This window comes from Nerophis lumbriciformis, linkage group LG02 (genome assembly GCF_033978685.3).
Source record: "Nerophis lumbriciformis linkage group LG02, RoL_Nlum_v2.1, whole genome shotgun sequence".
Lineage (NCBI taxonomy): Eukaryota > Metazoa > Chordata > Actinopteri > Syngnathiformes > Syngnathidae > Nerophis > Nerophis lumbriciformis.
Window position 1 is genome coordinate 25,720,762 of NC_084549.2, and position 14,085 is coordinate 25,734,846.

General features: G+C 42.4%; 1 protein-coding gene across 1 annotated transcript; it reads left to right on the forward strand.

Annotated features, from left to right (window-relative positions):
* Nucleotides 1-581: 581 nt before the first annotated feature.
* LOC133605986 (uncharacterized) lies at nucleotides 582-13,838 on the forward strand. Its single transcript, XM_061959461.1, has 7 exons — nucleotides 582-823; nucleotides 957-1,140; nucleotides 3,445-6,627; nucleotides 12,431-12,601; nucleotides 12,673-12,845; nucleotides 12,914-13,031; nucleotides 13,095-13,838. Exons 1-7 carry the CDS (start codon nucleotides 630-632, stop codon nucleotides 13,356-13,358), a joined length of 4,287 nt encoding a protein of 1,428 aa, XP_061815445.1. The 5' UTR covers nucleotides 582-629; the 3' UTR covers nucleotides 13,359-13,838.
* Nucleotides 13,839-14,085: the final 247 nt, after the last annotated feature.

Below are 14,085 nucleotides of genomic sequence, written 5' to 3' on the forward strand. Positions count from 1 at the left end.
AAGCTTTTTTTGATTAATAGAAAAAAAAATATTTTATCAAGTTGAGGCTTGTGCAGCTCTTTGAGACACTGATTAAGGATTATAAAAATAAACTTTGATTGATTGATCATTTAACACAGTGGTCCCCAACCACCGGGCCGCGGCCCGGGACCGATTGGTACCGGGCCGCACAAGAAATTAAAAAAAAAAAATTATTATTATTTTTTATTTTTTATTAAATCAACATAAAAAACACAATATATACATTATATATCAATATAGATCAATACAGTCTGCAGGGATACAGTCTGTAAGCACACATGATTGTATTTCTTTATGACAAAAAAAATACCAAACCCTCCCCCCCAATATAAATAAATATTTTGAATTAAATATACACTTACGGTCACACTAAAAGGTAAACCTGCACACTCTAATGAGATCAATTAGAATATTCTCATTCCAACTGGAGATAAATAGCTAGTATTAATAATAGTTACCTTATCTACAGCTGGTCATGTGACATTTGTTGCTAGGAAACACTGTCATCAAACACTGTAGGCTGTCTTTGAATGATTAAACACAGTGCCGAGAACAGAGCCCACATACATGTGTATGTCTTCTGTTGGGGCATCTAGAAACTAGCCCTAATGTCTTCTTTACTGGACCACAGCCTGATTAGGACGGTGGCGGTAGACCAGGTGGTGGCGCCGTTCGCGTGTCACCTGTGTCACCTGGTGCTGCTGTGTGACAGCTTGGAGGAGCCCGAACACTTCAGCCGGCTGGAGGAGGCGGCTCGGACTGTGGCTAAAGCCACCGACAACATGGCAGCAGTGTCCTCCAGGTGTGTGCGGGCCTTATTTGCACCTTTCAAAGTAGCACATTCCTCGTATTTTGTTTTTTTAGCTCCAAAACATTAGGAGCGCCTCAGTGTAATTTTACACCATCGACATGCAGCTTTCTCTTCTTGGTGTCAGGATCGCCGGTCTGGCAGAAGACAAAGTGCTACGCGAGGAGGTGTCCTCCATGCTGGAACCTATCATAGTGTCAGGACAACATGTGCTGCTGGCGGCCCAGAAACTCGGCATCCAGCCCGGCTTGACCGAGCACAAAGAGGAACTCATCACTGCTGCGCAAACGGTTTTCCTGGGAGTCCTCAAGGTAGGACTGTAGACCAGGTGTTGCATGTGTCCAAGGGACAGGATTTTTCTCAGTAGACATTGTCTCGTAAAGGAAAACTTGCACTTTTTGGGGGGAATTTTTCCCATCATCCACAATTCTTATGTGAGACAAGAACACCCATTTGTCCCTTTTATGTGCATTCTAAATAGTGAAAAACTGCTAGTATGAGGCGGCTAACAATGCAGCTAGTGAGGACTCATGTATTCCGTCTATGAAGTACTTCAAAAAATCCATTCAAAAACCGCCAACATTTCTCCATTTATTTGCCGTGACCTGCATATTAAAGGGGAACATTATCACCAGACCTATGTAAGCGTCAATATATACCTTGATGTTGCAGAAAAAAGACCATATATTTTTTTAACCGATTTCCGAACTCTAAACGGGTGAATTTTGGCGAATTAAACGCCTTTCTATTATTCGCTCTCGGAGCGATGACGTCACGTTGTGACGGGAAGCAATCCGCCATTTTCTCAAACACATTACAAACACCGAGTCAAATCAGCTCTGTTATTTTCCGTTTTTTCGACTGTTTTCCGTACCTTGGAGACATCATGCCTCGTCGGTGTGTTGTCGGAGGGTGTAACAACACGAACAGGGACGGATTCAAGTTGCACCAGTGGCCCAAAGATGCGAAAGTGGCAAGAAATTGGACATTTGTTCCGCATACTTTACCGACGAAAGCTATGCTACGACAGAGATGGATGGATGTGTGGATATCCTGCGACACTCAAAGCAGATGCATTTCCAACGATAAAGTCAAAGAAATCTGCCGCCAGACCCCCAGGAAAAGAGAGCGGATGAGGGTATGTCTACAGAATATATTAATTGATGAAAACTGGGCTGTCTGCACTCTCAAAGTGCATGTTGTTGCCAAATGTATTTCATATGCTGTAAACCTAGTTCATAGTTGTTAGTTTCCTTTAATGCCAAACAAACACATACCAATCGTTGGTTAGAAGGCGATCGCCGAATTCGTCCTCGCTTTCTCCCGTGTCGCTGGCTGTCGTGTCGTTTTCGTCGGTTTCGCTTGCATACGGTTCAAACCGATATGGCTCAATAGCTTCAGTTTCTTCTTCAATTTCGTTTTCGCCACCTGCCTCCACACTACAACCATCCGTTTCAATACATGCGTAATCGGTTGAATCGCTTAAGCCGCTGAAATCCGAGTCTGAATCTGAGCTAATGTCGCTATAAACTTGCTGTTCTATTCGCCATGTTTGTTTGTGTTGGCATCACTGTGTGACGTCACAGGAAAATGGACGGGTGTATATAACGATGGTTAAAATCAGGCACTTTGAAGCTTTTTTTAGGGATATTGCGTGATGGGTAAAATTTTGAAAAAAACTTCGAAAAATATAATAAGCCACTGGGAACTGATTTTTAATGGTTTTAACCCTTCTGAAATTGTGATAATGTTCCCCTTTAACAGAATCAGAATCGGAATCAGAAATACTTTATTAATCCCCGAGGGGAAATTAAAATGTTCAGCACAATCCCATTCAAGATCAGACAAACATTACAGGGAGACAGAACAGGATCGCTGCTGGGTCTGCCAACTTCCGGCGCCCCTTACAAAAAAGCTGGATACAGGTAAACAATAGGGGATGGGGAGGGGGAAAAAAACCTGGGCTCCTGGAGAGGGGGTCCAGACTGAGGCCAAGGGAAAAAAACCAAGTTTTAGCGACATTGTTTTTGTAAGAGCTAACAAAGAGGAACTACTTTTCTTGCGTCGTGATACATCACCTTGCTCACGCTGCTTTTTCAACTGCTAGCGACGAGCCAATTTTTTTTGCGAGAGAAAAAACACTCTATCCATCCATTTTATACCGCTTGTCCCTTTCGGGGTCGCGGGGGGTGCTGGAGCCTATCTCAGCTGTATTCGGGCGAAAGGCGGGGTACACCCTGGACAAGTCGCCACCTCATCGCAGGGCCAACACAGATAGAGAGACAACATTCACACTCACATTCACACACTAGGGCCAATTTAGTGTTGCCAATCAACCTATCCCCAGGTGCATGTCTTTGGAGGTGGGAGAAAGCCGGAGTACCCGGCGGGAACCCAAGCAGTCACGGGGAGAACATGCAAACTCAGAGGAAAAACACTCCTCCTTGATTATTATTTTTCATTTTATTTCTCATCTTCCCATTCATAATCGCCAGTCCAGGGTTCACCTCAGTCAATTAGTGGTGACTCCAGCCTCTTATAACCTTGAATAGGATAAACAGGATAGAAAATGGTTCTACAGAGTAAAGTGACCATGTCTGTTTGTCCACCCACAGGTACTGTTAGTGTACGATGACTCGGCAGTAAGAGAAGTCTTAGCAACTGGAGACCAGGTGTCGAAGCGACTCTCTGACCTTGGCTCCAGCTCCGACGTCCAATCCCTGGTCAAAGCCTTCCAGGTGTTTTCTGAGGCTTTGCTTCACTTCAGCAGTCTAACTGCTGACAGAGCTGACTCCTTGAAGGATCCTCGACAGGCCAAAGAGCTTAGAGACTCCCTGGAGATCCTGAGGAGGTGCATCCCCATGCTGCACACCGCTACCCTCACCACCATCAAGCACCCAACGAGCAAGGAGGCCCAAGCAGCTAAGAGCTTCATACTCGACAAGGTGCAGAGCACAGTGGACAACATTGTTAGTACCCTGAAAAGTGAATGTCAAAGAGGCTCTCTGGGAGCGTGTGGTTTTTACACCGAGAGGAGAAACAGTTTGTTACAGCTGCTTGAAGGTTGGTCCAGCATGTCTAGTCATGACTTAAACAGCCTGGTTCGAGATCTTGTCTTTCACTGCATGGCTGTGGCCAACTCTTCTCCAAGACAGCTTCAGCAAAGACTTGTGCTGCACTGTCAACATGTTCTTCACTTGTGGTCCGACATGAAACATTTTTTGAAGTCCGCCGAGGACCACGAAGAGAGACTTCGGAACATCTTTGCTTTATTAGAGGAACTCCTAGAAGGTCTCGACAAAGCAATGATGGCTGCCCTTCTTCATCAACTCTTGGACATTTTACTGGGAGCATCTTCTGTGTTTGAGGAACTTTCCAAGGTGGCGAGGCAAGCTCTTGTTGAGGGCTCTTCTGCAGAGACTGATCTAAGCTGTCTTCAATCACCAGTTGAAGAATTAATATCCTACTCTGATAGAATAATCCAAGTCGCCTGTTTTTTTTCTGCAGTAGCCGAGGACGCAAAGAGCCTGGAGAACGTGGAGAACTCCAGAGTGTGTCTCAGGAGACTCAGAGCCCAGATTGCGGATCTATCTCTGGAATTGGCTGACAACTCGATGCAAACTCTTCAAAAGCTACATGAAATTTGTCAGAAGTGGGAAGAAGGGACAAGACAGCTCCAGGATGCTCTCAGCGACGTGATGGACGTCAGAGAGTTTACGACTTTGGCTCTTACAGAGATGGCGGACGAGCAGAGAGGTTGTGATGACGCGTACAGACAGCAGAACTATGAGCTGTTTCGTAAACATGCAACCAAGCTAAAGTGTCACATGAAGCTGGTGATACAGTCTGTCAGGAGGCGTTTAGACCAGAGTGAAGACCCCATCTACAGGAACGGCCTCCTGGTCCTGCTCAAACAGGCTCACATTTGTCAAAGCAAAGTCAGCCAGTCCGTCAGTGACATGCTTGTAGGTCATAGCCTCAATGTGGAGGCGTATTCAACCTTCTGTGACAATGCTTCTGCTGCTGTCCACCATTTTAACGTTCTCAGAGAGGGACTAGACGGCCACCAGCACCCACATCTCCTCAGTCCTCTACGGGAGAGTGCCCGTCAGCCTGACCTCTCAGAAAACGACTCCTGCGACCTAAACGAGGATCACAGGCTTAGGAGTTTGGATTCCTCGCTCCTAGAGATGATTGACACAGAACATGAGGAGGAAGAGTCAGACGGAGAAATTGTGGAACCAGAGCTGTCTTGTAAATTTGAGTATGATTTAACCATTGAAGATTACTCGGAGGAACCTAAACTGACCCAGATGCCTTTTGAATTTGACCTCTTACCCCTCCTACATGAAGTTGTGACCGTGACTAAAGACAAAGATGTTGCAGTCCTCAGTCAAGTGTGTACCGGTGTTCTCGAGCTGTCTAACTGCTACTCCCAAGCAACAAGGGAAGCTTTAGCCATCATGGACGACATTGACTGTAAGACTCTGGAAAGTTTTCGAGCTGAACTGGTGTCGCTGACGCCTCTGTTGGTCCAGACTGCTCAAGAGTCGGCCATGAGCTCCACATCGAGCACTGACAGTGTCTTTAGACTCAGCACGCAGTTTTCTGACCTCATCAACAACATTCGGAAGGTTCTTCTGCCAGGAACCGGACCCTGGTTTCACGTCATCTACGCCGAGCTCCGTCTAGCTAGACTGACGACGGCAAATGTTAAAAAACAGCTCAATGAAGCGATGACCTTGTGTGCTGACACCGTGCGACTGCTGATGTCGTCACACGTAACTCCTCAGAGCGAAGAGACCTTGACTCTTCTGCACAACAAACTGAGCAAAGCCCAGAACAACACAAGGTGTCTAGTGGAGTTTCAGGGCGCACCTGAACAGGAGGTTGATCAACTGGAGGGACTCTGCATTCTCTGGGGTCTATCTGTTCACATTTTGTTCAACTCTCTGGACCGGATTTTAGGAACGTCAGGAAACATGCATCAACACCCTCAAAAGCGACTTTCCAGCTTATCAGAGAGCTCGCTGAGAATCCAGGAGGCGGTGAGCCTCACCAGTCTAGCGTGTAAAAGTGTTTTTAAGTCCAAAGAGTTGACGGTACTCCAGGATGAGCTGAAGACGCTGAGTGAGCGGTATCTTCAAGCTGCAGAGGACCTCGGTGTGACGCCGAGTGTAATGCAACTCGTGAAGTCAGAGCTGCTTGAGAGAAATGTCATCATCAAGATGAAGGATCTCTCAGGGATTCTGAGCCAAGCAAACAAGAAATACGACACTGAGCTGCAAAACTTGGTCAAAATGGCGTATTTGGCAGCAGAGCACACCGAAGAAGCAGAACAAAGATTTGAACAATCCGCTAGTTTGATTTTTGAAAACGTAAAAGCCGCCACCAAGAAAGTGGAGGAGAGCTTCAACCACATGCGGGACTCTCGTGCACGTTCCAACCTGCGGTCCATCAATGACTCCCTGTGTTTTCTGATGTCTGACATCATCAGCAGGGTGCGCCTGATGGTCCAGACTGGCTCAGTTTGTGACACATTCAATCTGGAGGTGAAGATTCAGTGCTGGGCAGCCAAAGCTCACTTTGTGGTGGAGGAGATCAGTAAGCAGGACGGGGTTCACCAAGAGGCGAAGGAGAACATCAGAGCCATGATGATGCCAGATGGACGCATCCAAGACGTTGTCATTGCGTCCAACGCCAAAAGGCGGGCGATCCCCTCAGACAGAAATGAAGATCCTGCAGAATCAAAGACGATCGCTGTCGTCAAACATGGATCCTCAAGTGCAGCAAAAGATGTAAGTATTTCCAATTCATTTCAAATGCAATTTTTTTTTGGACCGTTTTACATCTGGACATTTTCACACAAACAAAAATGGTTGCGGCAACCAATTCTTCTCTAAGCAAGTTAGTTTTTCTTCCAGTCACTCACATGCCTGCTCAGTGGCCTTGTGCTTAGAGTGTCCGCCCTGAGATCAGTAGGTTGTGAGTTCAAACCCCGGCCGAGTCATACCAAAGTTACCTCCCTGCTTGGAAGGGTTGGAATCATTTGGTTAATTCACCAAATGATTCCCGGGCGCAGCGACCACTGCTGCTCACTGCTCCCCTGTGGGGATGGGTCAAATGCAGATGGATAATTTCACCGCACCTAGTGTGTGTGACAATCATAGGCACTTTAACTTTTAACTTTACTGTCCATCGGTGACTTGGGGAATGTATGATAATGGTAAGATGTGGTGATCATTGATGGGTCAAACGATAATGAAGCTTCGATGCCTTATAAAACCCAAGGAGTGATACATGCGTCCCTCGATGCATCGATGGGTGTGTCACTTCCAGGTAAAACCATGTGACCGACACAGCTGCTGTGGCATGCCGTGTTTGACACTGGTTTTCGTCTCTATCACTGCATCATCCATCAATAGAAAATTATTTCGATCTTTTCGCACCAAACAATGTAAATATTTTTCTTTTCCTGTTTACTAGTTGGCTCATGACAAAAGTTGTGCATTTTATATTCATTTCTACACAGCTATTCGTTTAAAATAATTTGTATTTGCTAACTATCCATTTTATTTTCAGATTAAATGTAGTGACTTTTTTAATCCAGCACATAGCGGATGGCCGTTATGAAACACCGACACAGTGCTGTATCAGTGCAATGTCAATACAGCGAGTGAGTGTGCCATATACTCACCGGGGCACTCATTTAGCCATCACTAGTGAACGATTAAGTAAAGTAATCAAAAAGCTGTTGAGCAATTATCATTTAAAAATGTCTAATCTACTAGTTATTTCACTAATTTAAAAATATGATTTTGTCTTAAATTTTTTCAGAAAAATGTCCTAAAAATGATGAGTCGTCTTATATTCAGCGTCGTCTTGTATTCGTCTTCCTGTGTCTTCATATGTTGTTCCTATGCTGAAGTACCAAAGTCAAGACTGGAAGTGTAGTGGTTCACGTGACCTTTTACTAACTTTCCTGTAACACACATGATGGCATTAGCCTGGTGTAGTCCCAAGAGAGCTGGGATAAGCTCCAGCTCCTGACATTTCTCTAAAAATGGCCAGTGGTGAAGCCAATAAACGAGTATATCATTAACTGTTATCAACAAAGAGTTGGTAAATGCATCATGGTTTTTTGCTGCCATCTGGTGACCAAAGGGTGCAGTTACACCAAAACAATATTTTCTTGTTTTTCAATCAGCAAAAATTGGATTCATTTGGTTTACAATGGAAGTCAATCGGGCCGATAGAGTTCTTAAGAGTAAGTGTGTATACTTTACGTTTACAAGTTATTCAACTGGTGGTCCGGGGGCCACATCCGGCCCGCCAAAGCTTTTCATTTGGCCCAATCTTAACCAATCTGGCGCCCTAGGCAAGATTTTAGGTGGCGCCCCCCCACATCGGCAGTGAAGTGTATATACTCACAAGAAACCGAATAGCTTTGTCTTTGACCTTTTTTTTTTACTTAAAGAAAGCAAATTAACAATCAGAATAGTTAACAAGATAAAAAAAAATATGAATAAATAAATGAATGCAAAAATTAAGAAATTAATATATGAAATACAATATTTTTACATACATGTTGCTTAATTAACATTAATGATGTGCACTTTAACAACTAGGCTTACAACTATACCTAATATATAAAGGGGTGGAAAAGTGACTATTACCTGCAGGGCAAACATTAGCTAACCAGAAGGCAATAACAATGTACACAAAAAACACCTGCTTAAAAGATCTAATACAAATGTCCCTGAGGAATGTAAGGTGGGAGTACTGTAATTACCTAACGTTACATTATTATTTTTCATAACAATTTAGCCCCCTCCACAATATTAACCCAACGTTAAAACAGAATTAGCTATTTATTGATTAGCAATTGCCGAATCATGTAACATTAGCTTAATGCTAAAAAGCCAGGTTACTATCACATTCCGTAACAGACAAATAATTTCATGTAGGCTAACGTTACCTACCTGCTACCTCTGTCTTTTTCTCATTTCTCCTCCTCTTCTTTTCTCTTTTTTCTTCCCTGGGGACCTGACAGTTTTGGCCGTTTTGACATCTTGTGTTGATTTTTTGATGTGGTGACGTCCAAAAAGAGTCATGATACGGGAAGGGAGGGGGCGCACCGTGCGGGGGGCGGGGGGGCGTAATGTTGTAACAAATAATATTTCTATTATATAGGCTTTACTTTGCATTTTAATTAACGTGGGATTATTTTTGTATTTAGAAATAATAGTACCAACTTTTCTTTTTTTTCTCCAACATTTGTGGCACTGGCGTGGCGCCCCCTGATGGACGGCGCCCTTAGCATTTGCCTATACGGCCTATGCCACGCGCCGGCCCTGATTTGGCCCTCCGAACATCACCCAAATAAGCTTGATGAAACTATTAGAAGGGTTGATCATGTATGCAGTACTCCCGCCACCAAGCAGGGGGCAACAATGAGGCATATGTGTCATAGTGACGCAGCAGTGAAATAAATAGAAGAAGACTACTCATTCAACCCTGGAAAAAAAAATCAAAATAAATTGCAAAAATATGACTTTTAACTACGACTGGACAACAAAGTAGGAATGTTCTGCCCCGAGCAAGTGCAGGTGTCATTGTTTTCTGGCGGACCTTTTAAGCGACGGACACATTGATCCAAACAAGCAGAAACAATGGTAGAAATCCCAGCGTGTAAACTTCATCACGAAAGCTGGTCAAACATTTGTAAGTAGATATCATTTGTGCATAAATATATTTAGTTTGTTTTGTATTGAAATTGCTGACTTTGTGATGTATTTTGTATTCATGGTTGTGTTGTTTATTTGTCTGAGTAACGTTCAAACCTAGTTTAATACATGTAGTGCTAGATTTGACCAACAGAGGGCGACAATGCGAATAGTGATAAGTCACACAATGTGTGGTGTGTGAATGTTGTGTAATTTCTATATTAAAGTTAAAGTACCAATAATTGTCACACACACACTAGGTGTGGTAAAATTATTCCTTGTGTAAACATTTATAGTTTATTGTATGTAATTAATTGTGTGAATATATTAACACTAAACATTCTACTTTAGTTACGTAAAACACAAAATGGACATTATTTAATACACACAATGGATGTTAACATTTTGTTGTTTATTTTATGTTTATATTTTCTGTCTTACAAACCTAAATGAATGAAATGGTATAAAGAAATAAAAATAGATAAGGAAAATAATTCAAAAGAAGGAACATCCATCCTCAACAAAAACAATAGCTTCTTTTTCTTCATACTGTTAACTAGCTGCGCACGCTGGAAACGAGTAGCGAGGCCAGAATAATTCATTTATTGACAGTGCAGTGTGAAATCTGATGTGATTACTTTGCAATTAAGTAAACTCAGTCTCAAAGAAATATAACCTGCGGAGGCACTTTCTGGCAAAACATCCACATTTCGGGTTGGTAGAGCGCCCGTGCCAGCAACTTGAGGGTTTCAGGTTCGATCCCCGCTTCTGCCATCCTCGTCACTGCCGTTGTGTCCTCGGGCAAGACACTTTACCCAGTGCCACCGACACTGGTTTAAATGTAACTTAGCTATTGGGTTTCACTATGTAAAGTGATTTGAGTCAATAGAGAAAAGCGCTTTATAAATATAATTAAATTCACTTCACATTTCGTTGTCCGGCCCCTGAGCCCTTGGGCTCTTGAAACGGTGTCCCTCTTCATTATGTAGTTGAATAGCCCGACCTATTGTAACAACTAGAGATGTCCGATAAAATCGGCCTGCTGATATTATTGGCCGATAAATGCTTTAAAAATGTAATATATCGGAAATTATCGGTATCGGTTTTAAAAAGAAAAATTAATGACTTTTTTAAAACGCTGCCATAGCCGGTAAAACACGGACGTAGTCTAGTATACTTTGGACTGAAGCTGTGTGCCTTCATTGTTTTTGTAGCTTGTTTTGAGGCATGTTTAAAAAAAATAAAAAATAATGCACTTTGTGAAAGTCAAAGTATAGTATTTCCCATAGTTGTAGTGGGTATCAGGATTATCTCAGGGAGAGCATGTCCCAAATTCCAAGCTGCTGTTTTGAGGCATGTTAAAAAAAATAATGCACTTTGTGACTTCAATAATAAACATATAATAGTTGGCATTTTTTTCCATAACTGGAGTTGAAGTTGTTCTCTTATTTTGGAAAACCTTGTTTTTGATTGATTGATTGAAACTTGTATTAGTAGATTGCACAGTACAGTACATATTCCGTACAATTGACCACTAAATGGTAACACCCGAATAAGTTTTTCAACTTGTTTAAGTCAGGGTCCACGTTAATCAATTCATGGTAAAGTTACATTGTTTAATGCATCCAGCGGGGCATCACAATTAAATTAGGCATAATAATGTGTTTAACACATTCCACGACTGTAGGTTGATATCGAAATCGGCAATTAAGAGTTGGACAATATTGGATTTCGGCAAAAAAGCCATTATCGGACATCTCTAGTAGCAACGTTGCAATGAAAAACACAATGCCATTTTATAAACAAAAACTCCCTGGTAACCTTTAAACTGAAAAGTCAAATCACATTGGGAACACGTGTAATGCCCGTTTTGGTCCCCCAGATTGCCATACTTGCCAACCCTCACGGATTTCCCGGGAGACTCCCAAAATTCAGTGCCTATCCCGAAAACCTCCCGGGACAAATTTTCTCCCGAAAATCTCCTGAAATTCAGGCGGAGCTGGAAGCCACGCCCCCTCCAGCTCCATGCGGACCTGAGTGATGTGTCGACAGCCTGTTTTCACGTCCGCTTTCCCACAATATAAACAGCGTACCTGCCCAATCACGTTATAACTGTAGAATGATCGAGGGCGAGTTCTTGGTTTCTTATGTGGGTTTATTGTTAGGCAGTTTCATTAACGTCCTCCCAGCGCGGCAACAACACACAACAACAGCAGTCACGTTTTCGTCTACCGTAAAGCAGTTCGTCTGCCGTAAACAGCAATGTTGTGACACTCTTAAACAGGACAATACTGCCATCTACTGTGCATGCATATGTGACAGTAACATCTAGGGCTTTTAGAGAGTGCAGTGCACAACTGCGCACACATCAAGGAGACGACGCAGAATGCATCATCAGAGAGGGTGTTCAGCATGGTTAGAAAAATAGTGACAGAGAATAGAACAAGGATGGACAATTCAACCCTTAACTCAACAATGAGTAGATGAGTGTTATGTGTGTGTATATGTGTAAATAAATGAACACTGAAATTCAAGTATTTCTCTTATTTATATATGTATTTATATATGTATATATATATATATATATATATATATATATATATATATATATATATATATAGCTAGAATTCACTGGAGGTCAAGTATTTCTTATATATATATATATATATATATATATATATATATATATATACATGAAATACTTGACTTGGTGAATTCTAGCTGTAAATATACTCCTCCCCTCTTAACCACGTCCCCGCCCCAACCACGCCCCCCCACCCCCCGAAATCGGAGGTCTCAAGGTTGGCAAGTATGCGGATTGCACAAGTAAGAGTTCAACATTCAGACAATTAATATTGTCCATATTTCCTTGTAGGTTGCTTCCGGTTACAGGGACACTTCTTCCCTGACCTCCACCTCCTTCTTTCTGAAGCAAGAAAGCACCAACTGGGATCCCACAGATAACAGAATAGTCCAGGAGACCAGAAAGATGGCAGACACGCTCTACCACATGACTCAGTACCTGAGAAACAGAGGCCCATTATTGGTAATGACCGCTAAAGTGCACTTTGTCTGTTATTATCGTTGAGCTCTGGTGTTCATTTTTTCTCTCTTAAGAACAAAGAAGCGTTTGTGTGCGCCGCCAAAGATGTGATGTCAACCTGCCAATCAGTGACCGACTTTATTGAAGTCATCGCCAAGCACTGCCTGGATGAACAATGTGCACAGGAACTGTCTCTCGTAGTGGAGCAGCTTCTCACCATCACTAACCAGCTCAGCATCCTCTCCAGGTTGGAAGCCACAAACCGGCTGATGACGAACCATATGAATGTATTGTATTTTACAAAATGTATTGCAGTGTCAACGCTGTAACGCCTGGCTGCAAATCCTCCGACGAGATCCTGGTGAAGAACGTGCAGAACCTTCTCCACACAGTCCTGAGAGGGGTCCATGCAGCAGAAACAGCCTGCATCACAGTAACAAACCCACTCACAGCTATTTCATTAGAAATGTCACTAGATATGTTATTTCTCTTTTAGGGTTTAAAGCAGCCTGCCCCGAACTCAGCTGAAGCAGAGGCGATGGCTTTATGTTTCCAGTGGAAGAGGAACCTGGAGCTCCATCGAGCCCAGGAGACCTCTAACCCACAAACTGACGATCTGGGTTTGAGGAAGACCTCATCGCACTGTGCCGCACCGAGTCTGGCGTCGCCTGTGCAAGATGGCTCCAAGTTAACGCTTCAAGGGAAAGGTGCTCTTTATTGTTTCCAAAAAGTACTGACTACCTCTGACAAGTACACATAGAGTATAAAGAGAGCAAACAGAATAGTACAAACATCATGTAAAAAATAAAATAAAATAAATAAATAGTACAAACCATGTGGTTGTACCGTATTTTTCGGACTATTAAGTCGCAGTTTTTTTCATAGTTTGGCCGGGCTCCAGTGCGACTTATATGTTTTTTTCCTTTTTATTATGCATTTTCGGCAGGTGCGACTTATACTTCGGTGCGACTTATACTCCGAAAAATGCGGTCGTTTTCAGTAGTGTAGTGGTTCACTTAGCTGACTGCAATGTGAGATCAATTCCAACACAGCACTAAATGTGATGTAGGATTGTGGTATTACATTTATTATCTATTTAGATATGTACAGTCTATTAAAATGTTGCAATGCACTGACGAATAACATGATTATCAATGAAAACACACAGAAATAAAACAAGTTGTTTAAAAAAATGCATTTACATTTTGAAGACACAAAAAACAAAAAATTCCATCAAGAAGTACTAATATGGCTTATGTGTCAATTAGTCACATGTAATTATTTTCAGGCAGAAAAATATGAAAGTAAAAACATTTAATATTTAGTATCATTTACAAGTTTATCTCTAGAAAATAGTCTATAATGGAGTGTTAATGAACAGCCTAGGAGCGTGGACACCATATTTAATAGAAGAATCCATAATGTACACATTTTAAAATGATGCACATTGTAAGCAGAAATATAAACATAAAAAGTGAATATTTTGC

Coding starts and splice junctions, on each gene's coding strand:
- LOC133605986 (XM_061959461.1), top strand. CDS start 630: ATGTCTTCTTTACTGGACCACAGCCTGATTAGGACGGTGGCGGTAGAC. Junction 824..956: donor ATGGCAGCAGTGTCCTCCAG/GTGTGTGCGGGC, acceptor TCTTGGTGTCAG/GATCGCCGGTCTGGCAGAAG. Junction 6,628..12,430: donor CCTCAAGTGCAGCAAAAGAT/GTAAGTATTTCC, acceptor ATTTCCTTGTAG/GTTGCTTCCGGTTACAGGGA.